General features: G+C 45.9%; 2 protein-coding genes and 1 long non-coding RNA gene across 4 annotated transcripts; all 3 read left to right on the top strand.

The window, feature by feature from the left end:
- Window positions 1-454: 454 nt before the first annotated feature.
- Window positions 455-5,142, top strand: LOC309330794 (uncharacterized protein). The gene is made up of 2 exons (XM_081842645.1): window positions 455-1,249; window positions 3,411-5,142. Exons 1-2 carry the CDS (start codon window positions 994-996, stop codon window positions 3,785-3,787), a joined length of 633 nt encoding a protein of 210 aa, XP_081698771.1. The 5' UTR covers window positions 455-993; the 3' UTR covers window positions 3,788-5,142.
- Window positions 5,143-6,716: 1,574 nt separating this feature from the next.
- Window positions 6,717-16,385, top strand: WDR74 (WD repeat domain 74). Its single transcript, XM_081841178.1, has 11 exons — window positions 6,717-6,873; window positions 9,312-9,421; window positions 10,348-10,469; window positions 11,182-11,245; window positions 12,028-12,171; window positions 12,624-12,725; window positions 13,009-13,109; window positions 13,709-13,764; window positions 14,429-14,571; window positions 14,841-14,897; window positions 15,764-16,385. Exons 1-11 carry the CDS (start codon window positions 6,813-6,815, stop codon window positions 15,965-15,967), a joined length of 1,164 nt encoding a protein of 387 aa, XP_081697304.1. The 5' UTR covers window positions 6,717-6,812; the 3' UTR covers window positions 15,968-16,385.
- Window positions 16,386-21,407: 5,022 nt separating this feature from the next.
- Window positions 21,408-27,214, top strand: LOC309330114. 2 transcript variants are annotated; one of them, XR_014151276.1, is made up of 3 exons: window positions 21,408-21,679; window positions 21,782-22,060; window positions 26,869-27,214. It is a non-coding gene; the product is annotated as an uncharacterized lncRNA (long non-coding RNA). The 2 variants fall into 2 exon arrangements; XR_014151277.1 differs by having other exon boundaries at window positions 21,409-21,609.
- The last annotated feature ends 735 nt before the right edge of the window (window positions 27,215-27,949 follow it).

The following is a 27,949-nucleotide window of genomic DNA, read 5'->3' on the forward strand; positions in this document are numbered from 1 at the left end:
GGTGGCCAAAGTATTGGAGTCTCAGCTTCAGGATCTGTCCTTCCAGTAAGCACTCAGGGCTGATTTCCTTCAGAATGGAGAGGTTTGATCTTCTTGTCCATGGGACTCTCAAGAGTCTCCTCCAGCACCAGAATTCAAAAGAATCAATTCTTCAGTGATCAGAAATTATTCTGGTTTTACTACACTGACTGGCAGCAGCTCTCCTGAGTTTCAGACATGAAATATTTCACAGCGCTACCTGGATGTGCCAGGGATTGACATGCATGCCAGAAATCTGCTTGGTTTCACATGGGACATTTCCAGCCCTTAAGAACATGAGGAAAGCCTGCTGGATCAGGCCTAGGACCCATCTAGTCCAGCATCCCGTTCTCACAGCGACTGACCTTATGCCTGTGGGAAACCCAAGCACAAGAAAGAGCGCTCTTCCCTTCCTGTGGTTCCCAGCAACTGTTTTTCAGAAGTATTACTGTATTACTGTGGGGCAAAGCACAACCATTGTGGCTGGTAGATACTGATAGCCCCCTCTTCTCAATGAATTTGGTGTCCATCAGGAATGAGTCACACAGTTTAAGTCTGCGCTGCAGGCAGACGCCTCTGCCTCTTTGCATGCAAGGTCGATTCTTTATCACCGTGTCTGGCTCCTCAAGGCCTTCATCAAGAAACATGCCTCCCGAGTTGTTGTTCTGGGCACCGTCCCAGAGATCAGCAGGGCAAAGGAAGCCGCTCAGGCTTCGGCGGCAAATCCAGACCTCGCCCCGGCCTCTGGCATTCCAAGGCCTCTTCTAAAAGCGTCCCTTGGCAGTTGTTATTCTGGGCACCCACCCAGCAGCTTCGCAGGGGCGAAGGAATCCACACAGCCTCCGGCAGCAAGTCCAGGCATGCCGCCGGATCCAGCCCCTCGTTAGCCTGCCCCCTTCCTCTCTGTCTCTCGGCAGCGGGAACCTTGGTCCTGGCACCGACCCACAGCAGGCCTCGGCCCCCCTGAAGCGTGCGATGGGTCATCAATGGCTGGCTTTGGCTCTGATACTGGCTGCCGCAACTGCTCCCAACCGCACGGCAGGCAACGTGCCTGAGTCAGAGGTCCCGGACGCACCCTGCCCTCAGGAAGACAACCCGGAAGCACCGTCGGGAGAGCCGCACGTGGCGCCCAGGTTCAGCACATGCATGCTGCAGTGCGCTGCGCAGGCGATGCTTGGGATGGTTGGCGCCAAGAGCTCCGTCTCCTTGAAGCTCAACGAAGGCAGGGAAGGTAAGGGAGGTGGACGGCCACCCAAAGCGAAGCTGCCATGCCTGCCTTGGAATCCCAGCTGCATAGCCAATCGAGCGGCAGCAGGGAGGGCTCCACAGGCTCCACCCCAGGGTGGCTTCCCTGCTCCGCTTGCAGCTGCTGGGCGTCACAGGAGCTGCAAGGCCTCCGAGTGCTTTAGGGAGGGCGGGGGAAGAGGCAGGGGGGTTACTTTTGCATCCCACCCCCCGAAAAAATATATTGCGGGGAAAAGGTTGCTGATTTCCATAATATTTGTGTGTGTTGATTTATATGTTGAAATGCAAAGGTGTAAATAATTATAGGAGACAACCAGGGCTTTTTTCCTAGTAGGAACTTGCCAGAACTCGGTTGGCGCCATTGCCATTCTAAGAGAATGAGGGAGGTGTTTGTGGTGAGTTCCAGCACCTCTTTTTCTAGAAAAATAGCACTGGCAACAACCATTTTGCGTGTGTTCAATATGTGCACGACCGCACACATGCACATTGCCAATAACCTGGAAGTGGCATGCAAAAGGGGGGGGGGGGAATGGCTGCTGAAAGAGCACGAAAATGGCATGAAAACAGCGCCTAGCAATCCCATAAGCCTTTGCAAGTGCAATCCCAGAAGCCTTTGCACCGACCGTTGAGGCCTGTGGAGAGTTGGTGTTTGAGCAAGGTTTTGAGGGTGTTTTCAGGCTTTCAAGGGTGTTCCCAACACACGCAATTTCACTTAATTGTGCGGTGCCTTGGTACGTAACCCCCTGTGTAAATGGGGAGTTGCGTGTACAGTAATTTAAATACCATGGTTCCTCTTCCCCTGGGAACAGTAGTAGTTTGTTAAGGGTGCTAGGAATTGTGTAAACTACAGTTCCCAGGATTCTTGGGGGGGGGGAATGTCAAATGCTTTAAATGTACCTTAAATGTATGGTGTGTTCACAGCCATAGAGAGGAAGATGGAGATCAGTCTGTGTACCTCCTCCATCTGCTGTCCAGGTGCAAGTGCTGATGGGGGGCATAGGTAGGCTTTACCCTTCCCACTACATGCAATATGGAGCTAATATGGGCCTACTTTACAGGGTTGTTGTAAGGATAGCCAAGGTAGTGCATGGGGACTGTTTTGAAAGCAAGAATACACAGGAAGATGCTTTATACTGAATCAGACCATTGGCCTGCCTTTCTCAGTACGGTCTACACAGACTGGCTGCAGTACCTCCAGAGTTTTAGGCAGGGTTCTCTCTCAGCACTATCCGGAGGTGATACAGGTTGAACCTGGGACCTTCTGCATGCAAAGCAGATGCTCTACCACTTTTGCTGCCTTCTTGTTTTGCAAAAAAAACAGAGCAACTGTTAAGATGAAGGACCTGGAAGTCCAAACTACTGTATATAGCCATTGAACTGTGCAGGGTTTGTGGGTTATTTTAAAAATATATGTTTGCAGGCCTGTCTTAAAGAGGCTTTGCTAGTTTGCTCCTCTGACTGACAGCTACTGCCCTGATGGACTCAGGCCTGGGAGGACAGAAGTGTTGGCAATCTGATTTCAGGCAATTTGCCCGTGATTACCAGTTGATGGGAATCACTAGCAGGGAAAACATTATTGCACTCAAGCCCTGCTAGTGGGCTTCCCAAACGTACCTGTGAGATTGGGGCCTAATCCGGCAGGACCCTGAATACCAGCTGCTGGGACTTGCTAGCAGCGAGAGCATTGTTGCACCCAAGTCCTGCTTCCCACTGGGGCATCCAGTTGGCCACTGTGAGAAAAGGATGCTGGACTCAATGAAACTTTGGTCTGATCCAGGGTCATGGGTTCAAGTCCCACATTGGGCAAAAGATTCCTGCATTGCAAGGGGTTGGACTAGATGACCCACATGGTTCTATGTAGTAGGGCTCTGCTGCTGTTCATTTATTTGATTTCATATCCACCCCTTCACCTGAAGACACCAGGGAAGGTTACCGAAACTGAAAATTCAATATTCAAAACCGTTTAAAACAAAGTACAACCACACGAATTACAATCACAGGCACAGGGCGGGTTGAAAGACCTGGGTAAATGTTGTTCCCAGAAACACCTCATGGTCACTGACACCCTCCTTCAACTGGTAAAGGATGCTGAGGCCTATTTTTCTGGAGGGATGCTAACAATGGCCCCCCTTTGTTCTCTTTAACAGGTGAGGACTACGAATTTTGCTGGATGCTGCATCTCCGCTGCCAGAAGGGAGAGAGACTCACCAAAGCCTTTGTCCTCCTGAACCTGGAGCAGCCCCCAGGAGGAGGCCAGCCACTTCCCTACAGGCTCCTCCTCACCACCCCTCCCTCCCTACGCCAGTACCTGCGAGCCCGCCAAGGGAACCGACGTGCACTGTTGAGCAGGGAAGCCTGTGGTGTCCGCTTCGACGTGACCGAGCCCTTCCTCAGTGCCGAGGGAGGCCAGGAGGCCAAGATGTGCGTCAAGGCTGTCTGTCCGGAAGACGATGCCTGTGGGGCCTTGCGTTGCCCACCTTTCTTGGCCACTTTGTGGCGCAGTGTGCCCAGGCCGGATGGCTAGGCAACAGGAACGTGGATGGGCTCGCTCCACGGTGGAGTATGATGCCTAGCAACTGTTGGGACTTGAGGGTGTGAGGGAAAGGGCGCACAGACTGATATACGCACAAACACACACTCCAGTTCTGCCATTAGCACGTCGGAGGTAGTTTCTTGACAAACTTTACTTCAGTGTTCATTTCTGCTTCGCAGTGTCAAAGTTACGTCAAACAACGGAAGCAGATCTTAATATATATCTATATTCGTATATGCTAAAGGGAACATCGAAGGAACCAAAGTATCAACCAAGAGTCTCCAGCATGGTACATATGGGTGCAATGATGCATTTTCATATCTTCCTCCGAGCTCACAAAGCCTCTGAGCCCACACTCAGTCTCTTTGCCCCCCTTGTCAAGAGGGTGGTTATCTTTTTCTCCTTTGAAATGTACAAAGAGCTGAAGGAGGAAGTTGGAAGAATGATGCTCTTTCCTGCTTCCTCTTTCAGCTCTACGTGCTTTCCAAAACTCAGATGAATACTACTGGATCCAGCTTTCCCCCAGATCCCTCAGCAAAGCAAAGACTGTCTCTGCGCACGATCTGTCTTGGGTGGGATAGAGAGAAGTGACCAGAGTGACCATTGGTATAAGCCAACAAGTAGGGATATACATCTATAGTATGCCAAGTGTCACTACTCCCAGGTTGCATCTGCTGCAACTTAAGGGGCTCAGCTGGGTGCCAGAGTAGGGTAAATAGCTCTAGCAGAGCTCCAGGTCCACATGGTATGCTTAAACTTGCTGACACAACTACCTTAAATATGCTTCACCCACACTGCCATCTAGCAAGTGATGTGCTGTGGGCACCAGAAGCAAGTGGGAATGGAAGCTGCTGAAATAACAGCAGCTGTAGTCTGGAGGAAAGGCCATAGCTCATTGCTGGAACATCTGCTTTGTATGCAGAAGGTCCCATATTCAATTCCTGGTATCTCCAGGTAGGGCTGGGAATACCCTCCACCTAAACCCCTGGAGAGCCACTGTCAGTCAGTGTATGCAATACTGAGCTAGATGGACTAATGACCTAATTCAGTATAAGGCTTCTTCCTACAGTAAGACAATGTGAAGCAGGTTTCTCTCTCCCGTGGCACCGCCTGGATGTCTGCACTGCACACTAAATGCTTATAGATGTAAAGTTAAGATGTATCTTTTTCTTCAAGCTATGGGGATGACTGATGTTTTCTGCTGTTGGAATTTCTGTTTTATAATGTTCTTGGTTTTGTGATTTTTATATATTGATGTATTTTAATGGACTGTAGTTTACTGTCCTGGGAATTTTTGAATCGAAAGGTGGGTTACAAATCTAATAAAACATCATCATCATAAAAAATGATACAGCTCTCTCCCCTTTGACGGTAGATGCCCGAGTAAGAATGTGATGAGCTTGAATCCTGCGAAGGCAAACACACCTTAGATGAGTGGTTGCCATGCCAGAGAAACTGGTCAATTGCCTTCCCTGGACGGAGTTGCACTCCCCCTGAAAGCGTGGGTATGCAATCTGAGTGTGCCTCTGGATCTAGCATTGTCACTAGAGGCCCAGATAACCTCAGGGCCAGAAGCACCTTTTACCAGTTGCTACTGGTGTGACAATTACAGCCATTCCTGGACTAGGAGAGCATGACCATTGTAATTCAGGCACTGGCGACTTCAATGTTAGTTACTGTAATGTACCGTATGCGAGGCTTCCTCTGCGATACATCCAGAAGCTGCAGTTAGTGCAGCATGCTGCAGAGGTTGCAGATAGGAGTGGGACCCTGCCTGCATATAATATCTCTGCTCAGAGATTTGCACAGATTCCTCATCTGCTAAGGACCAAGTTCAAGGTGTTACTATCAGTATATAATACTACTAGCAGCTTGGGACCAGTTAAGTAGCAGGATCACCTTACTTCATATATGCACGCTCAACTGTTTGATCTGCGGAACTGGCACTGTAAAGGTGCCACGTATATGTTTTCCACACTTGGAAGAAATTGATCTTTTAGCAGCTATGCTTTGGAACTCCCTGCCTATTGACACCAGGCTGTGTTCTTTTGGTACCCAAGGTCACCTCAGTGAGGGCTGAGTGCAGATTCAAACTCCGGTCTCCAAGGTCCTAGTCCGACACACTAGTCTAGTCCCTTCTCGGTAGTGGCACTCATCCTGTGCAACACCCTCCCATCAGATGTCAAAGAAATTAACAACTATCTGTTGTTTAGAAGACATCTGAAGGCAGCCCTGTTTAGGGGTTTTTAATTATTGATATTTTAATATATTTTTAATCTTTTGTTGGAAGCCGCTCAGAGTGGCTGGGGAAACCCAGCCAGATCGGCGGGGTATAAATAAATTATTATTATTATTGTTGTTGTTGTTGATATTATTATTTCAGTGATACCTCGGGTTAAGAACTTAATTCGTTCTGGAGGTCCTTTCTTAACCTGAAACTGTTCTTAACCTGAGTTACCACTTTATCTAATGGGGCCACCTACTGCTGCCGTGCCGCCGGAGCACGATTTCTGTTCTCATCCTGAAGCAAAGTTCTTAACCTGAGGTACTATTTCTGGGTTAGCGGAGTCTGTAACCTGAAGCATCTGTAACCTGAAGAGTCTGTAACCTGAGGTACCACTGTATTATTTTTATTATTATTATTAAGCACCACACTGGTTTCCTGTGCAGTTATTCCTGCAGGGCTCGCCTGACCCTATCCCCATTTCGGAGCTCTATTTGCCCGCAAAATAGTCTCCTTCCCCAGCTGAAGCTCACTCAGTAGGGTCTAGGTAGGAAGAAGGTCCATAAACAGCCCCATCCCTTCGCTATCAGGAAAACAAAGGGACCACCAGGAAAGGGGAACGGCGTACCAGTGGGATTGCTAAGAGTGCAACACCGAGGAAGCTGCGCTGGCGAATCAGCGCGGGGCCTTAGTAACATTCTCTTCCGGTGTTACACTCTAAAACGTCCGGCTCAACAGGGATTTCGGGACAGGACGAGCTTCGGGAAGTCCAGAGGCGGAGCGACAGTAGAAATGGCGTCTCCGGCGCGGGGTAACCACGTGTGGGTGGGGTCCGAGACGGGCATCCTGAAAGGTAATGGAGGGTACGGGGCTCGACCGCTGCTTGGGGTGGGATGTCTATTATTCAGCGACTCTGGGGAAACGGAGAGCTTTGTGTGGCTTTCGGGGAAATAACAGAGGAGGAAGTGTGGGTAGATGCTGTTCCTAGTAGCAGGAGGGGGGTGAGGTTGCCCGCACCCTTACAACAAATTATGGTGCTTTGGGCTTTTGAGCATGTACAGAGTGCCTCTCCCCTTTCTGAGACACGATTTGAAAGAAGTACATTATAGGTAGTACATGTGAAGGAAGGGAAGGTGATGGGGGAAAGAGGATGGTTTCTTGGGTGGGGAGCATATATGTGTAGACAATGAATGCTAGTTTGGAGGGCGGAAAAAGTGGGATAGGCAAATGAACAGAAGAGGCTAGGCTATTCAGTAGGCATTAGCCATAGTGGCTCAGTGGAACCTCCAGCTCTAGAGGGACTATACCTCGGAATTTGCTGAGAACAAGCGACAGGGGAGGGCAATTGTCTTCATGCCCTGCTTGTGAACTTCGTGGAGGCATCAAGGTTCGCCAGTGTTGAAACTGTGATCCTGGAATAGGTGCACTGTTGGTTAGGTCCAGCCCAGTTCATGGTATGCTCTTAATGGGTAGGGGGAGATAGGGGCACTGTGAATAAGGTCTCTAGACGCAAAGGCCAGAGGAGATATAGAGTGAGGCCTATGGGGGAAGGGAATGCAGCAAAAGGCTTTTACATAAATACCCATCACTTACCAGTCTAGTAGCTGGATGCTGTTGCTGTGCCTTTGAAAGGGGCATGATCAGCTAAGTGTTGTAAAGTGGGGATTCCTTTAAATAATTATTGGCTGGGACTGGTAGGAGTTGTAGTTAAGCAACATTTGGAGGGCCATAGGTTAGTCACTTCTGCTGTAGATCAAGTCCATGTTAAAGGTCACAGTGCCAGGAATGGTTGGGCTCAGAAAAAGCTCAATATGGAAGCCAAATGGCCGAAATATTGGGAAATTCTGGAACAAGAGGGAGACAGATTAAAACTACAGAGTTTTGAAAAACAAAAAAATAGAGTGTGGGATTGGCTTCATTATTATCAAATAATGGAGGCATATAATCTGGACAAAAAAATTGGCTTCCAGGTGGAAAAATCAAAATTGGAAATAGAGCTGTTAGATCCTAAAAGTAAGAACTTGTCAAGAATGTATAACTTGCTGTTGAAATGGAACACTCAGGATGAAACAGTAAAATCAGCTATGATTAAATGGGCACAAGATGTTGGACATAATATTATGATGGCTGACTGGGAACTGTTATGGACCACAGGTATGAAATTTACGGCATGTAATGCCTTAAGAGAGAATATAATGAAAATGATTTACAGGTGGTACATGACACCAGTCAAGCTTGCAAAAATTTACCATTTGCCCGATAATAAATGTTGGAAATGTAAAGAGACCGAAGGCACATTCTTTCACCTTTGGTGGACATGCCCAAGGATTAAGACTTTCTGGGAAATGATTTATAATGAAATGAAAAAGGTATTTAAATATACTTTTTTGAAGAAACCAGAGGCCTTTCTCCTTGGCATGGTCGGCCACTTGGTGCCAAAGAGGGATAGAACTTTCTTTATGTATGCTACAACAGCAGCAAGAATACTTATTGCAAAGTATTGGAAGACACAAGATCTACCCACCCGGGAAGAATGGCAGATGAAGGTGATGGACTACATGGAACTGGCGGAAATGACTGGCAGAATCCGAGACCAGGGAGAAGAGTCAGTGGAAGAAGATTGGAAGAAATTCAAAGATTATCTACAGAAATATTGTAAAATTAAGGAATGTTAGAAAGATGTTGGAATGAAGTTACATGGCTTTAGCAGAAATGTTATAAAGAATTAAGTATAATAGATTGTAATTGGATTAAAGGAAAAAATAATGTTAGAATTTGTTAAGTTAAATAATAGGACAGAAGTTTGAGGAAGATGGAAAGGATTTGCTGAAACAATTAATCGAAGCGGAATACAAAAAAAGGGAGGTGTGAGGAGGTCACTGAAACAAGTAAAAGAAAGTTAATAACATTGAAAGTATAGGTTGTGTTTCTTTTTTCTTTTTTTAATTGCTTTTGTTTTATTTTTGTTATGTATATGTAATATTTTTGTTTTTGTATTGTATGGTTTTGTTATGTTTAATTCTTTTTCTTTTTCCTTTTTGTAACTTTCAAAACTTTAATATATATATATATATATTTAAAGGAATGGTTGAGAAGTTGCCAAACCTGCGTCATAAGACTTAGCAGGAGGGAGCTAGATTAGAACACTGCAAGGAGCAGATAGAGGTCCACTAGCCCCTCAGCTTCCCCTTTCCTGGTGGTTAGTGACACAGGGAGAGTATGCCATCGACCTGTTTCTCCTTTCACCCTTCCCAATAATATCCCTTTCTTTCTCTTTTCTCCTCCTTCTAGGGATCAACCTGCAGAAGAAACAGGCCACAAACTATAAGTCAGGAGATGCGGTGCTCAGTCGACACGAAGCTGTTACTGCCATGTGTTGGGGCGATCCCTACGAGTCTGAGGTAATGGGGTTGCCAACTCCTAATGCAGCTGGCAGAGTTTAGGGGACTGGATGCTGGGAAAGAAAAACAGGATACCTCACTGTATAGGAAGCTGCCTTATAGTGGGTTGGACTGTTGGTCCCTCTAGCTTAGTATTGTCAAAAAAAACCACACAACCTTCCCACAAACCCATTTAAAAGGGTGTAGAATATTAATCAGCCAAAGGCCCAGCTAAAGGGAAATATTTTCACCTGAAGCCTAAAGATGTATAATGAAAGACAAGCCTCCCTCACAGCTCCTTGTGCATAAGATCTATGCATCTAAGCCATGGGGGATCACTAACAGAAACTCTCCTGAAGACCTCAGAGTTTGAGCTGGGATCACGCAGTGCCTGAAGTATCCTGGACTCAAATTGTACAAGATCAGTACAAGAACGTTGAACCTGACCAAGAGTCATGTGGGCAGCCAGTGCAAGCATTTGGGCACTGGAGTTATATGCTGGCAATAGTTTGTCACCACCAACAGTCTAGCTGCAGTGTTTTGCACCACCTGGAGCCTCCGGAACAGGCCCAAGGGTAGCCCCACGCAGAGCGCTTTGTAGTAATCAAGTACTGAGGTTACCAGTGCATTAATCACTACAGCCAGACTATCTCTGTCTAAGAGTGGTTGTAGTTGGCATACCGGCCATAGCTGTAAAAGGCCCTCCTTGCCTTTACAGAGTCTTCCTTGTATTGTCTTTTGTGACTGGCAGCGTCTCTCCAAAAGCTTTTCCTATCCCCTGCACTGGAGGGCATTGTAACTGGCGATGGCAGAGGTTTGAACCTGCAACTTATTTTTGCATACATTCTCTCACTGAGGTGCAGTCGCCTCTCTGAAAGAATGCAGCCAGGTAGGTGCATGTTTGTTTCATAATAGTTTCTGTTTTCTTTCCTTTTGTTTCTTCCCAGATCTTTGTGGGATGCCTTGATGGATCAGTCAGATTGTTCAGTACTGAGAAGGGCAAGTTCACTGAGTCACGAGACTGTCTAGGAGGCGAGGGACCCTTTTGTGGCTTGGCTGTGCTTGACAAGTAAGTCTGAATCCCTTCAAATCCTTAGCCTTCATTTACCTCAAGGAAAGGACAGACTTCATGTCACTTGAGATGACGCCCATGGATTCAGCAGGGATGATCCTTGGGAGCTCGTACTTTAAAATGCACTCTCTTAGGCTGCCACACACATACGCACACCAAACTTCTGAGGTAGAACTACCAAAAGTACCCTCTGTGCCAGTCTCAGCACCCAAGAAGATCTGTAGTGAAGGAAGCAATCTTTCAGGTATTTTGGGGCCTAAACCTCAGGGATCCTAATTGGCTTGTAAGACCAATTCTCCCCTAGCCATGGCCACCTGCCCCAGATGTGAGGCAGATAAAGATGTAGCTATAAAGGAACAATCGGGAACCTTAATCTGTGCCAGCATGGTTCAGATTCAGAACCTTTTAAGTTTGGCACCCTGCAGGCCCCAGAGATTGCTTCCACTTGGAGGTCCTGAGTGGTGCCCGTCAGCTGATCAGTTGTGACTTCAAGCCCCCTTTCTGATTGAATATTGGCTGTTCAGCACACAAATGTGTGTTCTTTTCACTGAGTTGTAGGAGATAAGGCTTTGTGGGTTTTTTTCTTCCTTGGAAAGGATTGCTACCAGCTCGTCTTATGCATTCTCCACATTTATGGCAAATTAATTTCTCTCCACCTCCCTCCCCTCTTATCTCTCTTCCCTTTTCATGGTTCAACAAATCTGTACAGTTCCCTCATCACCTGTGTACAGTCTGGTTTGCTGAAGGTCTGGCGGGATGCTTCGTCGGAAAATGTGAGTCCTATCTTGGTGTCTGAGGGAGGTGGGGAGGCGGAGACATGGGTTCCAGGTCACACAATAGCCTTTTAAGGAGCCACAACGCTTTTTATTGTGTGTTTTTAATTTTTCTAAATACCTTTGCAGTCTTAAGTGCTAGAAACTTGTTGGGTTTTGTTTGCTGAAAGAGCTGATATGTTCAGGAAGTTAAATTCTGCAGATTGTATCCCATACTTTTTCTACTCAGGGTAGACCCTTTGAAGCTAATGAGCTTAGGTTTGTTAATTTGAGTGGGACTCCACTGAATAGAACTTAATTGGATTCAACCTATGACTGTATTCCTGTGGTACTGCACCTTTTGCACAAAGCTACTGTAAAATGACAACATTTTTTAAAAACAAAAACAAAAACCCTACAACATAATTGTTGCTTTATCCATCCTTGCAGCAAAAGTGGATTTCTCGCCACCCTCTTCAGTGTTGCATAATTTTTGGAGGAACTAAGAATGAAAGCGTCTTCCCCAAGGCCAGTCATAGCTACTTAGCTGAGGTTTATGAACCTGCATGTGGCAGGTCCTCATGTTAGGTAGCCTGTCTGCATATAGAACCATAGAATCATTGAGTTGGAAGGGACCCAAAGGCCATCTAGTCCAACCCCCTGCAATGCAGGAATCTCAACTAAAGCATCAATGACAGATGGCCATCCAGCCTCTGCTTAGAAACCGCTAGGGAAGGAGAGTCCACATGTATTTGTCTTGACTTTGTACACCTCCACCACCAGCTCTATCTCTTGCATTGCAGCTGGAGGTCCAGGTGGGCCCCGGCGTGTGCCGCATGCGCCAGAACCCGGAACAGCCTCACTGCGTGGCCACAGGCGGGAAGGAGAACTGCCTCAAGGTGTGGGACCTCCACCAACCGCAGGAGCCCGTCTTCCGAGCCAAAAATGTGAGTTTGCTATACTGTGTAAACAGCCCGGGCTCCTTTCTCCTGTATTAGTGCACGGATAAGGGCGTAAGAAGAGCCCTGCTGGATCAGGCCAAAGGCCCATCTGGTCCATCATCCTGTGCCTGTAGTGGCCAACCAAAAGCTGGCCTTGAGCCCCACAGCAGCTCTCCCCATTTGCAGTTCTCAGCAGCTGCCATTCAGAGGCACATTTTGCCTCCAACTGTGGTAGGAGAACAAGATGGCTAGAATCCATAGATAGCCTTTCCTCCATAAATTTGTCCAATCCTCTTTAAAGGCCACCCACGTTGCTTACCACAACTGATGTAAGCAGATTCCATAGCGCAGTTCAGGAAGGATTTTTTTCCTTTTCAGATTCTTCAGGATGTGTCATGTATTGGAGAATGGCACACTCTTGCCTTCGTTCAGACCATGTCTTGCCCTCTTGTCAACAGGTGCGGAACGACTGGCTTGACCTGAGGGTGCCTATCTGGGACCGGGACATGCAGTTCCTGCCTGGATCAGAGAAAATTGTTACCTGCACTGGACACCACCAGGTAGAAGCTGGGGAAGACAGATATATCCACTACATATTTCAGGAAGTTAGGCATTTGTTCTCTATGCATTTGGACATCTCTTGAGATATCCTAACCAAATTTTGCACAGTGCTTCCATGTGTCCCTCGGAACATTGTCCAGAAGGGCTGGAAAAGGTTCCCTATCACTGCATAATAGTATTTGGGAGTGTTATAGGGTGGTAGTTGCTGCTGCTGCTGTTGGGTCTTTCATCTGAGGCTGAAGACTTCTGCTCTTCATCTTCTTGGTCTTCTTCTGCCTCCAGGTCCGGCTCTATGACCCCAGCTCCCCACAGCGGCGCCCTGTGTTGGAAGCCACCTTTGGGGAGTACCCGCTTACTGCCCTCTCCCTGACCCCTGACACAAAGTGAGTTTCTCTTCTCCCCAGTGCTTGGAATGAATGAGTTTGGTTTAACAAACTTCAGTGAATTAGTTCAAAGATCTCCCCCCTACACCTGAAGACAGTTCCCATAATTGCCAGGTGAATTAAATGTGAAGGAAGTTTGTTTCAGGGTGGAACTTGGAACGATTTCCAGTTCATCTTCAGGTTCATTCTATTACATGTGCTTTTCTACTTCATAGATTCCTTGGGCATTTTAAGTTTAAAGATCATAATTGTTGGGGTAAATAAGCTAAATCATTCACATTACACCATGTGGTTGTTGTTGTTTTTTGTTAGTCTTCTTAAGTTTATTTAATTCTTTAGCATAGCAGTTTGTAACATTCTGAATGCTGGAAAAAATTGCGAGGATTATTTGTGTGAACCTGGACTGAATGCGAGCATTTGTCCCTTTTCATATTGTAAAGGGACAAATGTGAACTGGAACTAGTTCCTTTTTAAAAAAATGAACTTCTCAAGCTCTGGATACAATCCCCAGCCTACAGTGTCCTTGGCTGCTCACAGCTAAGGGCCTACATGGATGCTGTCCCTTTGCAAAATATAATTCCTCCTTCTTTCACTTACAGTGCTGTTGTTGTGGGCAGCTCGCGTGGGGATGTGGCAGTAATTGATTTACGGCAAGGTAAGTAAGAGCCAGAATGATGGAGTGGGGAGGGGGTTTTGGATCTGAGGAGAATCTGAAAAGACCGTTGCAGAGGAGCAAGGTGGGCTAAAAACAGAGGGCAGAAGGACATATTGATGTACAGCTGGAGAGACAACTCTTTGATGGCTGGAAGGTTCTTTAAAGCAAGACAGACAGCAGCATTTGGCCGGGCAAAATTCTCCTGCTGTGTTTTTTAGTCAGAGGTTGCTGCCAGCCTTTGTGGTCACATTTTCAAGCTGGGGTTGCAGACACTCTCACTCTGAAACTACACACACCCTTGTTCTGTGAGGCCTATTCTGTGGGCTACAAAATGGTTCCGTAGCCCAAGGCAGACCAAGTGGGGAAACATGAACAGTAGAAGACTACCTCCCTTGGGATCCTTTACTTGGAATCTTGTAGTCTTTGAACCACAGCCATGTGCAACTGACTTAAAATTTCCTATTTAATTCCACACAAGTGCAAAGAAAAACCTCATAGCTTTTGCTTCAAGTCTCCCTTTGCAACAATATCTTACTATATAATATATTTGTAAGGCTTGTCGCCAAGCTGCACTTCACTACATTCCAAATTCCACACCTGAGTAGTGTAGCCACACCATACCTGCCGCCCTCGTAACTCAGCCATTGTTGTCGTCATGTGACAGGGCGGTTGCTGAAGTGCCTCAAAGGCTTCGCTGGGAGTGTCCGTGCCATCCAGTGCCATCCTGTGCTTCCGCTGGTGGCCTCATGCGGGCTGGACCGCTTCCTTCGTGTGCACAACCTCCAGCACAAGCGCTTGGAGCATAAGGTGAGGAGGAGCCCAACACGACAATGTTGCTGGAGGTTGCATATAGATTGTGGGGGAACCTCCCGTCAGCGCCAGCCAGAATGGCCAACATTCAGTATTAGTGGGTGGTATGATTTTGGATTCTCGACTCCCATCATCCCTGGGTGTTGGCCATGCCAGCTGGGGCTGATGAAGCTTGAGTTCAACAGCGGCTGGAAGACATCAAGATGGGGCAAGCTGGTGGCCTCCTCTCTGCTGTTTAACTGAACTATGTCTCTGTTTGGTTACAGGTGTATCTGAAATCTCGATTGAACTGCCTGCTGCTAACCAGCAGAGAAAAATGGGAGGTGAGTCGAAGGGACTGAGGAGGAGGAATTATAATAATTCCTGGTTTCCATGAGGCTCTGAGCACGGAGTGGGAGAAGAGGGTGGGGGGGTTGTTCAGTCTGACAAGTTGAATGCTTGCACAGATGGAAGATTGTGTAATAGCACATTTAATTTCACCCTCATACGTAAAATAGGCAATCAAATGTGATGGGTTGTATCATCTGTTAGTCTTACTGAGAGTATAAAAAGGTAAAGGTACCCCTGCCCATACGGGCCAGTCTTGACAGACTCTAGGGTTGTGCGCTCATCTCACTCAAGAGGCCGGGGGCCAGCGCTGTCCGGAGACACTTCCGGGACACGTGGCCAGCGTGACAAAGCTGCATCTGGCGAGCCAGCGCAGCACACGGAAACGCCGTTTACCTTCCCGCCAGTAAGCGGTCCCTATTTATCTACTTGCACCCGGGGGTGCTTTTGAACTGCTAGGTTGGCAGGCGCTGGGACCGAGCAGCGGGAGCGCACCCCGCCGCGGGGATTCCAACCGCCGACCTTTCGATCAGCAAGGCCTAGGCGCTGAGGCTTTTACCCACAGCGCCACCCGCGTCCCTGCTGAGAGTATACCTATTAAATTAACCAACATTAGGGCCCATTAATGTCAGTGGACCTACTCTGAGAACATAGTTAGGTGCCACACACTTATTGTAACAGGAGACATGAGTCAAGAAATCATGGGCATGCCTGTGTTAAACAGGTGCCTCTTTAAAAGCCGGCAGCATGCCAATACAGATGGGCACTCTCATATTTCAGCAGGGAGCACATCGCATGCCACTGATGCCACTAGGGAAGCCTGTATTAAGGTGCAGATACATCCTTGATCTTCTTTCTCCAGGATGAAGGCGCCGACCCTTCAGTTGACCTCCAGAGTGACGTGAAAGAGGAGGAGGAGGAGGTGGATGAGATCTGGAACTCAATGGAAGTGGTTGCCGCCAAGCGGAAAGCAGAACGACAGCCGTGCTCTGACTTGGGGAGGGACGCACCCCGAAGGGACAAGGGCCTCAAAAAGCCGAAGAAGATTAAAAAAGCTGAATCTTGAGATCTGGGTGGGGGGAGGGGGTTGGAATGACATTTACCTTTTTAATACTGAAGGAGGCAGACATCACCAAAGTGCCTGAACCTCAGCCTTGGACATGGGTTTGCCACAAGCAAAGGCCTTAGCTGGCCATGGGAGAAAAAGAGACAGAAACATTGTGAGCTGCTTTCTGCTGCCTCGTAGGACAGGTTTGCCATGGGGGCGCTTTTAACCTCATAGCAGCCCCAGGTTATTTTTTGGTTCTGGGGAGCTGGTGTGGCAGGAATGCGAAGTTTTATAGCAGGGGTTTCATTTCAAGAACCTTGTGGAGACAACAGATTTTCCCCCTACACGTTTGAAATTCTCCATTTTCCTTCTCTCATTTTGGCTGCTGTGCAGTTAAGACCGCTTGAAGCTATTAAAAATACCTTCTTGCACAATATGTTCTGAATGTGGGCTATTTTTCCCCTGTGCGGGGTCTTGGGTAGGAGAAAGTGTCACCATTCCCTGTCCTGCTTGGGATTTCCATTTCCATGTTATTTTTAAGGAGTGCGTAGGAGTGATGTGTGGAAGCAACTTCTAACTCCCCAAGTTTGGGACCACTCAGGATATTATTGTTTTCATATCCCAACTTTTCCAGGCCTCAGTGTGGCTTACACAAATTGAAACAACACAGATAAAAGTTGAAAAGTAATTAAACTATAATAGAATTTATACAAAAACAACTTATTAAAATACAGATAGTAAAAATAGCACAGCACTAATGGAAGCCCTTTCCTTTAAAAAAAAAAGTCCATTCCCAAAAGCCTACTAGAACAAAACATTGTTTTCAACTGCTGGCAGAAGGATAGCAAGGAAGGAGCCAACGCAGCTTCACTAGAAAGTGAATCCCCACATCTGGAAGGCCTCCTTCCACATTCCCACCAAATGTGCCTGTGAGGGTGGTAGGGCTGAGAGAAGGGAGAGAAAATCTCGCCCAAAGATCTCAGAGCCTGGGCAGGTTTGTGTGGCAGAATATGGTCCTTCAGAGAGCCTGGGCATAAGCTGTATAATGCTCTATAGGTCATAACCAACACTTCGAATTGAGCCCAGAAACAGCCAGTGGAGCAGTCGAAAGAAGGGAGTAATAGGCTCCCTGCAACCAGCCCCAGTCAAGAGTTTGCCTGCAGCTCTTTGTTTGTTGGAGTTTTCAAGCACTTCAAATAAAGCCCTACAGAGAGCATGTTGTTGTTGTTTAGTCGTGTCCGACTCTTTGTGACCCCATGGACCAGAGCACACCAGGCACTCCTGTCTTCCACTGCCTCCTGCAGTTTGGTCAGATTCATGTTTGTAGCTTCGAGGACACTGTCCAACCATCTCGTCCTCTGTCGTCCCCTTCTCCTTGTGCCCTCCATCTTTCCCCACATCAGGGTCTTTTCCAGGGAGTCTTCTCTTCCCAAGAGGTGGCCAAAGTATTGGAGTCTCAGCTTCAGGATCTGTCCTTCCAGTGAGCACTCAGGGCTGATTTCCTTAAGAATGGAGAGGTTTGATCTTCTTGCAGTCCATGGGACTCTCAAGAGTCTCCTCCAGCACCATAATTCAAAAGCATCAATTCTTTGGCGATCAGCCTTCTTTATGGTCCAGCTCTCACTTCCATACATCACTACTGGGAAAACCATGGCTTTAACTATACGAACCCTGTTACAGTAATCCAAATGGGATGTAACTAAACTAGATGAGAATTCTCCAGGAAGGGGCACAGCTGGCACACAAGATTTAACTGCGCAAATGCAGTTTTGGCTACCATATAAATCTGGGCATCCAGGCTCTGGGCCGAATCCAGTAAAATACCCAAACTGGGAACCTGCATTTTCAGGGGGAGTGTTGCCCCATCTACAATCAGTTTTGCAGATTTATCAAAATGCATACTGCTATATGCTAGAAAAGATCAAAACAGTTTGCAACAAGAACGTCAAGAGTTGTTAAGAGACTGCTATTCCCCCTCACAGAGAGCGACAGTCTCCAGAGTGGATTAACCATGAGTGTCTTTTCCTAGGGAACTTTTGATATTGTACCTCCAGTTCCCAGGATTCTTTGGGGGAAGCCACAATAGTTCAAAGTGGTATAATACTCCTTTAAATGTACAGTGCGAATGCGTCCCAAGATTGAGGGGATGAGTGGACAACCCACAGTCCCTGTGAGGAAAAGCTAAAAGCATTTGTGGTTATTTAGCTTAGAAAAAGAGATGGGTATGATAGATCTTTAAAATAATAGTAGGGTTAGAAAAATAATTCTAGAAACTCAGGGTCCTCCATGAAACTCCTTCATACAACATGGTAATTTTTGGAATTTTGCTGTGGCCATGGGGCTCATGACTACTGGCTTACAATATCATTGGGCAAATCCATGCAGGTCAGCTCTAGTAATCCCACTAACAAAAGTGGAGACTCCATTTCCAGCAGTAGTCAACCTCTGAAATGCAGGAAAAGGGGTATTAGAAGAGGAAGGTTATATCCAGGGGTCAGCAAAGTTTTCCAGCAAGGGGCTGGTCCACTGTCCCTCAGACTTTGTGGGAGGCCGGAATATATTGGGGCGGGGGGGAAGGAACGAATTCCTATGCCCCACAAATAACCCAGAGATGCATTTTAAATAAAAGGACACATTGCATTTTAAATAAAAACACACTGATTCTCGGACCGTCAGCAGACCAGATTTAGAAGGCAATTGGGCTGGATCCAGACCCATGGTTATATCCTTTATGAGCTTCCCAGAAGCCTCTGGGTTGTCCACTGTCAGAAATAACTGAATACAACCCCTTAGCTCCATTGTGAAGAGACCAGTGTAAGTCAAGAGACTTGTTAGTAACGGTCAGTGATTTTACTGGGTCTGAGCAGTAAGAGTGAGCTGGATATCACTAATTCCTGAGGGGAAGCCACTGTGGAGATTGGTCCATGAGGACTAAATGGGGAACTCTCCCCACCAACCTCACTCTGCCTTCAGCCAGGGACCAGATGCCTAATTTCTTTTTTACTGCCAGTTGGGGTGAGTTTGTCCGCCATTGGCTGTGGCTCCACCAGAAGATAGGCTTCCCTGCCTTCCACCCCACCAAGTAGCCACATTGGTCTGTTGTAGTTAAAGAGTGCTGTGGCATCTTAAGGCTAACAAATGTCATGGCATCATCTTTCAAGGGCTAGAGCTTGCTTCATCAAACAGACCTTTAATATGATCCAGCAAGAGCTGCTCATATTATTCCACATCTTTTTTTTAATGTGCTATTCCTACAAAGAAACAGGGACATGGGTGGCGCTGTGGGTTAAACCACAGAGCCTAGGACTTGCCGATCAGAAGGTCGGTGGTTCGAATCCCCGTGACGGGGTGAGCTCCCGTTGCTCGGTCCCTGATCCTGCCAACCTAGCAGTTTGAAAGCATGTCAAAGTGCAAGTAGATAAATAGGTACAGCTCCGGCGGGAAGGTAAACGGCGTTTCCATGCGTTGCTCTGGTTCGCCAGAAGCGGCTTAGTCATGCTTGCCACATGACCTGGAAGCTGTACGCCGGCTCCCTTGGCCAATAAAGCGAGATGAGCGTCGCAACCCCAGAGTCGGCCATGACTGGACCTAATGGTCAGGGGTGCCTTTACTTTTACCTTTACTATAAAGAAAGCCCCCCACCACAAAAGGACACTTATCAGTTTTTATTCATATTCCCATAAAAAAAGCTTATTAAAAGTTAGACTTAAGATTCTACCCAAAACATTTTTCTTTAATTCTTACATTTTTATCCCACCGTTTTCTCCAACAAGCTAAGGCGGCATTCATGGTTCTCCCCCTTCTCATTTAATCTCCAAAACAACCCTGTGAGGTAAGTTAAGATGAGAATGAGTGGCCAAACTCATTGAGTTTCATGGCCGAGTCGGGATTTGAACCCTGCTATTTCCTGGTCCTGGTCCAATGCTCTTACCACTGTACCACACTGGGTTTTTAATCATAACAGACTAACACAGCTTTCATACTATATATTGTATGTGGTGCAGTGTGTGGTTCAAGAGTGCTGGACTAGAACTGGGAAGACTGGAGCTCACAAGCCAACTTGGTCACCATGCCGCTGTCTCTCAACCTAATCTGGGCATGGGGAACATTTAGTCATCCTGGTGTTGCTGAACTACACTTGCTATGTATGCTTGCTAGGGCTGATGGGAGTTGTAGTTGTAGCTCATCAACAACTAGAAGGGCAAAGGTTCCCCACACCAGGCTTAATCTACCTCACAGGGCTGTTGTGGGGGAACCACTGAGGTCCAGCACCAAGGGCCTTCTGGTGGTTCTCTCGCTGCGAGAAGTGAGGTTACAGGGAACCAGGCAGAGGGCCTTCTCGGTAGTGGAACACCCTCCCAGCAGATGTCAAGGCAATGAACAACTATCCGACTTTTAGAAGACATCTGAAGGCAGCCCTGTTTAGGGAAGTTTTTAAATGTCTGACGCTGTATTGTTTTTAATATTCGGTTGGAAGCCGCCCAGAGTAGCTGAGGAAACCCAGCCAGATGGGCAGGGTATGTATGTATGTATGTATGAATGAATGAATGTATGTATAAATAAATAAATTACCTGTATGTGATCTTGAGCTCCCCAGAGGACTGGTGGGATATAATGTAATAATAATCATTCTATTATTATTTAATGCTGCAATCTGCAGAACTGCCTTTGCTGATTTCTCCACCCAATAATAATAATAATAATAATAATAATAATAATAATAATAATAATAATAAATTTTATTTATATCCCGCCCTCCCCAGCCGAAGCCGGGCTCAGGGCGGCTAACAACACCAAAACAGTGCAACATTATAAAAACATTATAAAAGTTAATTAAAATCCAAATTGATGGCAACCATAAACTAAAGTTTTGTAAAGATAGCCAAAGGATGGGGTCAGGCTGCGCCCTGACCAAAGGCCTGGTGGAACAGCTCTGTCTTGCAGGCCCTGCGGAAAGATGTCAAGTCCTGCAGGGCCCTTGTCTCTTGTGACAGAGCGTTCCACCAGGTTGGAGCCGCAGCCGAAAAAGCCCTGGCTCTAGTTGAGGCCAGCCTAACCTCTCTGTGGCCTGGGACCTTCAAGATGTTTTTATTTGAAGACCGTAAGTTCCTCTGTGGGGCATACCAGGAGAGGCTGTCCCGTAGGTACGAGGGTCCTAGGCCAACATCTCTTATATCCCACAACTATCCTATCTGCATTTTTGGATGCAGTTTGGGAAGCTTTCTGTGTCATTCTGCAAACTATCCCTACTACAAAAGTCTCACCATTGACAGAGGCTTGGAGAGGAATTATGGAGCAGAAAAAAGGATGCCCATGTATTCTCTCCCTCCTCTCTTGGAGGCAATATGCTGGGTATCACAAGCAGGGAGAGTGGCTATTGCACCCATGCCCTGCTTTGGGGCTGCCCATTGTGCCACCTCTTTGGCCATTGTGAGAAGAGGGTGTTGGACAAGCTAGCCTGATCCTCTGGCCTGATGCAGCAGCCAGGCTGCTCTTACCTTCTCAAGGCAATGGGATTTGATTTTGAGGGGGAAATGCGGCTTTAATGCCCCTGGCAGCCCAATCGTATTTTTATTTTTTGTACCATATATTTGTAAACTTAGAGACTACTGTAGTTAAGCAGTATACTAAATTGCTTAAATCCGTACATAAAACCAGAAGTAAGTCTCATTCAGTCTGTATGGGATTTACTCCCTCCTAGGGAAACGTGCTAGGATCGCAGCCACCTTGGTAACGAAGGGAGTTGGGATCCGGGATCGGAAGGTGATATATTTTATAACAAACGCAAGTGATATAATATAAAAGAATAATCTTTTTTCTTCTTTTTTTAAGGAAAACGGTGGATGATGGTGGGCAAAGTGAGGCGAGGCAACTTTCCTCCGCCAAAGTTGGAGCCGAGGCGAAAGCGTGACCTCACAAAAGCCGCCTAGGGAATAAGGCTGCGGCGGCGGCAGGCCCCTTTGGCGGGCCGGGACGGGCCCCGTCCAGGCGCCGCGCGGCGGGCGATGGGCTGTGTGGAATCCAATGAAGTGGTTTCCTCCGAAGGGCTAGACACAAACTCAGTAGCAGCACCATCCGCGCTCCAAACGACTGCTCCAGCCTCGGAAAAAGGTGACGCCTCCTCCGCATCCCCGATCGCAGGAGGGAATCCCGTGGAGGGGTTTCCCCTCACCGGAGCTGAGAAAATTCGGGGAATCCCCAGCGCCCTGCGCACGTGGGCGGGCAAGCCCTCGGATGGAACCTAAGGGGCGAGCGAGGTTCGAAGAGGGTGGGGCCTCGGAAAGGGGGCGGAGCTCGCGCGTGCAAGTGGGAGGAGCTTGTTGAGGAATCGGCCCAGGCAACAGGAGGGAGGATTCCGATGGGAGGAACTTGACAGGAGTTAGGTGCATACAGTATTTTCCATTCCTGCTATAAAGCTGAATGAGTAAATGCAGTTTCCAACTGCAATAAACCAGCTGTTAGCATGCTCCCCTATTATTATTATTATTATTATTATTATTATTATTATTATTATTATTATTTATCATTAATTCTGTTGGGAGCCACCCAGAGTGGCTGGGGAAACCCAGCCAGATGGGTGGGGAAATAATAATAATAATAATAATAATAATAATAATAATTTGTTGATGTTGTTGTTGTTGTTGTTGTTATTTCACATCATCACAGAGATGTGATGCTTTCACTTTTAAACAAAACACTGTTGTGTGATCAAGGTCCAGACCTGGTTAGTAAGAACAAGCCAGGATCAAGCTGAAATCTCAAATCCTAGCAAGTTCTAAAATCATCACTCAAAAAACCAAGGTTTTCTTAATCATATGTGTATAAAAGAGGAAAACAGGGTGCACAAGCCCAAATGCTCACTGTGGTGTTCACACTGTAGTAAACCATTGTTTTCGGGGCACTTTTATATTCATACATTTTTTTCCTTGTAGATTTAATTTATTATTATTTTTAAAAAATGATATTTATTCAAATTTTCAAAAATACAAAAAGAAAAATCAGGAAAAAAGAAAGAAAAAACATCAACATCAAAATCACATAATAGTAAAAGGAAAAAAAGGAAAAACAAACAAAAATAAGCTATAAATTCAAAATTACGTCCTTTCATTATCTTGTGTCTTAGACCTCCTCACGCCTCCCTTTTTGTATTCCAATTTGTTGATTATTTCAGCAAATTCTTCCCATGCTTTTCAATTATTATTTAGATAATTTATCTAACAATCTATCTCAATTTACCATTATTATCTTTAACTTTATCTTCCCTCAAACCCATAAACTTTCTAAATTTTAGAATTTAAACCATATTTGTACTTAACACCTTCAAATCTTCTGCTAAAGCCAATTAAATCCTTTCCAGCACAATCTATTATTTCATTAATATTACTCAGAAATAAAAAGATATACAAAACAAAGTTCTCATATAATTTTGTCCGCCGTCCCTTCCTCCTGGTTTCGGGTTATGTCAGTCCTTATTTCCCTTTAAATCTTAACCATCAGTCCGGTGTTCTAATGTCTGGGCTCTCAAATCACTTCCAAGCCCCCTCTGCTGGCTTTCTTGTTCCTTCCTTGTAGATTTAATTTAAACCAGAAGCTGCCTTATACATTAGAGGATACACTTGCTGAAATTCCTTCTTCAGCACAATTATTAAGCCCTGTCCTTGTGCATCTGGCCACCCTGAGGAGAATATGCTTCTAAACAAGATCATGATCATCTAATTTACAACCTTTAAAACTAATCAGTAAATAGTGAAATAATAACCTAATATAAATAGCCTTTTCAGCTTCTTACCAATGTAGAAGAAACTGATATAGATTTTTTTTTTTTTAAGGCTGCAAATCTCTGCACATTTATCTGCAAATAAACCCAATTAAACAAAATGGGATAGCCTCTGGATGAACATGCATAGGATTGCTTTATAACAATGTAGACTGGTGCTAGATTAGCTAACTGCAAATAATCCCAAACCTTGATAGCCCTGCAGAACAGGGGTGGGAACCTTCCAGATACTGCTATCCTACAACTCCCATCATCCCATTGGCCACACTGGCTGGGGCAGGTAAGAGGGAGAGATTATTTAAACAGAAGCATTCTGACCAGATAATGAGTAATAGCTCCACTCTATTCTCTGCTGGTCGGAATATATGTGGAGTAGTTCTGAGCACCACATTTTAAGAAGCATGATGATAAACTGCAGCATGTTCAGAAGAGGGCAACTGGGATGGCGAAGGATCTGGAAAGCATGTCCTATGAGAAACTGTTGTAGGGGACAAGGAAGAGGAGCAGGGTATGTTTACCCCAAAGAAGCAAATATTTAAGTAGACATGATAGTGGCCTTCAAATATCAGAAGGCCCGTCACACAGAAGACTGAAGCAGACCTCTTTTCAGTTGCTTCAGAGGACAGGATTATGTCCAGCAACAGTGGCTTGCAGTCAGTGGACTAGGGGGACTAGGTTAGTCCCCTAAATGTTCCTGGTAAATTAGAATGACGGGGTCCAAGAGCCCTCCCGCCACCTTCCCAAAGCCCTCCCGGAGGCAGCAATGCTCCAATAATCTGTCAGAGGCCTGGCACCTCCTTCCCAAAGCCCAGTAAGTTTCTGACCTGCTTAAGATGCTCACATGTGCATCTCTCTCCCCCCATCACCCTTGCAAGCTGGTGCCTCTGGCCCTGTTCCCCTACAAAAAAATTTCTTTTTTAAAAAAAATAATATTTATTACCTTTTTCAACAGTTTAAACACTACAAAGAGTAAAAACCATACAATACAACACAATACAATACAATACAAAAAACACACTAACAAAACACTAACATTAAACTAACAAAACAAAACAAACACAATTTAAAACACATCAAATAGTTTCAATATCTTCTCTTTCATTCCCTTATTTCCGTGACCTCCTCACACCTCCCTTTTTGTATTCCACTTCTATTAATTCTTTCAGCAATTCCTTTCCATCTTCCTCTATTTTTAATCCTATAATTATCTTAACACACTCTAACCTTATTTTCCCTTTAATACTCTATTAATCTAGTTGTCCTTAATTCCTTATAACATTTCTACTAAAGCCATATAACTTCATTCCAACATTTTCCTAACATTCATTAATTTTACAGTATTTCCGTAAATAGTCTTTAAACTTTTTCCAGTCTTCTTCCACCGACTCTTCTCCCTGGTCTCGGATTCTGCCAGTCATTTCCGCCAATTCCATGTAGTCCATCAACTTCATCTGCCATTCTTCTCGGGTGGGTAGATCTTGTGTCTTACAATATTTTGCGATGAGTATTCTTGCTGCTGTTGTTGCATACATAAAAAATGTTCTATCCTTCTTTGGCACCAGTTGGCCGACCATGCCCAGGAGAAAGGCCTCTGGTTTCTTCAGGAAGGTATATTTAAATACCTTTTTCATTTCATTATAAATCATCTCCCAGAATGTCTTAATCCTTGGGCATGTCCACCAAAGGTGAAAGAATGTACCTTCAATCTCGTTACATTTCCAACATTTATTATCGGGCAAATGGTAAATTTTTGCAAGCTTGACTGGTGTCATGTACCACCTGTAAATCATTTTCATTAAGTTTTCTCTTAGGGCATTACATGCCATAAATTTCATACCTGTGGTCCATAACTGTTCCCAGTCAGCCATCATTATGTTATGTCCAACATCTTGTGCCCATTTAATCATAACTGATTTCACCATTTCATCCTGAGTGTTCCATCTCAGCAACAAGTTATACATTCTTGACAAATGCTTAGTTTTTGGATCGAACAATTCTGTTTCCAATTTTGATTTTTCCACCTGGAAGCCAACTTTTTTGTCCGAATTGTATGCCCCCATTATTTGATAATAATGAAGCCAATCTCGCACTTTATTTTTCAATTTTTCAAAGCTCTGCAATTTTATCCTGTCTCCATCTTGTTCCAAAATTTCCCAATATTTCGGCCATTTGGCCTCCATATTGAGTTTTTTCTGTGCCTTCGCTTCCATTGGTGACAACCATATTGGGGTTTTCTTTTCCAGTGGCGTAGCAGGGGGGGCCGGCCGCACCGGGCGCAACATCTGGGGGTTAGGGTTAGGGGGCGCAAATCCACGGATTAGGGGGCGCAAATCCATGGGTTAGGGGGCGCAAATTACTTGCCTTGCAAGTAATTTGCTGACAACCTACGCTACGCCACTGTTCTTTTCTAACAAATCCTTGTATCTTATCCAAACATTAAACAATGCTTTTCTAACAATATGATTTTTAAACGCTTTGTGTGCTTTTACCTTATCATACCACAAATATTCATGCCAACCAAATACATTATTAAAACCTTCTAAATCCAACATGTCAGTGTTTTCAAGAAGCAGCCATTCTCTCAGCCAGCAAAAAAATTCATTGCATGCCATGGACCAGCAAGTTGTATCTAACCAAGTTATACTGAGAGTAGACACATCAATGGATAGAAGTTCATCACAACTATTCATTTAAATAGGTCTGCTCCAGCTATGGCTACCATTACAACCCAATGTTTAGAAACTGGAACTTGGAGCCTCCATGCCTGAACATGCCAGTGCATCCATCTTAATTGCACCAGACCTCTTCCAACACATAGGGTCTGCTTGCGGGCTTTTTATAGGCACCTAGATGGCTCCACTGAATAGAGGACTAGATGGGCCTTTGCCTTGAGCCAGCAGGGCTTTTCTTCTCAACACACTGCCACAGCAGCATGCAAGCTATCCCAGAACAGCAAGAGTTTCAGCGGCAGCCAACGCCACCCAGCAAAATTGGTGCTTGTGGCATTGGTCTCTGGTGCCCAATTATGCCATGTGTTGGCACAGGGCCCTTTAGAGGGTTATGGAGACCAAAAGGCTAAAGCTGCCCTGGTTTTGCTGGTCCCCCCCCCCCATTGACATGATCTTATAATTTTTGTTTGCAGTGAAAAAAAAGAGAAGACATAGCTTAAGGGAAAGGTGGGCAACTGGGAAGAAGACATCTACCGAAGATCTGGGCCATCGGACTGAAAGCACAAAGATCCACGTGATCTGGAGACGTGTTTCTCTCTTCAGCACAAAGCGAGATTCTTTGAAGAGCATGAGCACAGAAGTGGCTGGGCCCAGTCATCTGAACAGCGATCAAGAACCTCAACCCGATACCTCTGAGAAATTTGGGGAAACTCACTGAGGAGAGAGAGAATGTGGACAGAGAATACAGAGGAGGCTATGGCAGCATTGCTGCAAAATACAGGCAGTCTTACAGCTAAGGGGAATAAACTTTAACTATCATGCATGGCTTTCTGTGAAATTCTTGGCTGCCCGAGATAGCAGATACCCATTTTGATAATGGTCAGGAAGAGAAAGGAGAGGACTAGTAATGGGAAGTGAGGAATTCAAACAGTTTTTTGGGGATCATAATTAATTATGTGGGAAAGGCTTGGACTTTTGACCCATGAACACAGCGCAATATCCCATGCAGCAAGTAAAAGCCTATCTTTTTATTCCTCACCCCCCTTTCCATCAGATGTTTTGATGGATGGGCCAGAGAAAAAGTTAACATTTCCTACATCGGGGCCAGTTGCAGGTTTGAGGGACAAGAGATACCTTCAGTAAGCCTCACTGAGCTAGAGATGAGGAAACATCAGGCCTGGGGGCCAATTGTAACCCTCCAGGCCTCTCTACCTGGCCTCAGAACCCTCCCCAGGCCACTTACTTCACTGGCTCTAGGTGCCTTTGCCAGGTTAGAATGTGCCTGTCCGTGCCTCTTGCTAGCCCTGATGGAGGAGAGGGAGGGATATGTGATTGTGCATAGAGACTAGTCTACTATGTTGTTGTTGTTTAGTCGTGTCTGACTCTTTGTGACCCCATGGACCAGAGCACGCCAGGCACTTCTGTCTTCCACTGCCTCCCGCAGTTTGGTCAAACTCAGGTTGGTAGGTATCATTTACATCTGTTGCTCCATCCATTTTACCTCTGGGCCCACCTGCCACTGAAATATGGCCCTCGGAAGGTTGCCCATAATTA

Source organism: Podarcis erhardii (assembly GCF_964252035.2).
Source record: "Podarcis erhardii genome assembly, chromosome: 15".
Lineage (NCBI taxonomy): Eukaryota > Metazoa > Chordata > Lepidosauria > Squamata > Lacertidae > Podarcis > Podarcis erhardii.

Bases quoted from the DNA above. Each gene is read 5' to 3' on its own strand.
- LOC309330794 (XM_081842645.1), top strand. From the start codon at position 994: ATGGGTCATCAATGGCTGGCTTTGGCTCTGATACTGGCTGCCGCAACT. The intron at 1,250-3,410 runs GTAAGGGAGGTG...TCTCTTTAACAG, and splicing joins GCTCAACGAAGGCAGGGAAG to GTGAGGACTACGAATTTTGC.
- WDR74 (XM_081841178.1), top strand. From the start codon at position 6,813: ATGGCGTCTCCGGCGCGGGGTAACCACGTGTGGGTGGGGTCCGAGACG. The intron at 12,172-12,623 runs GTGAGTTTGCTA...TCTTGTCAACAG, and splicing joins CCGTCTTCCGAGCCAAAAAT to GTGCGGAACGACTGGCTTGA. The intron at 13,110-13,708 runs GTGAGTTTCTCT...TTTCACTTACAG, and splicing joins TCCCTGACCCCTGACACAAA to TGCTGTTGTTGTGGGCAGCT.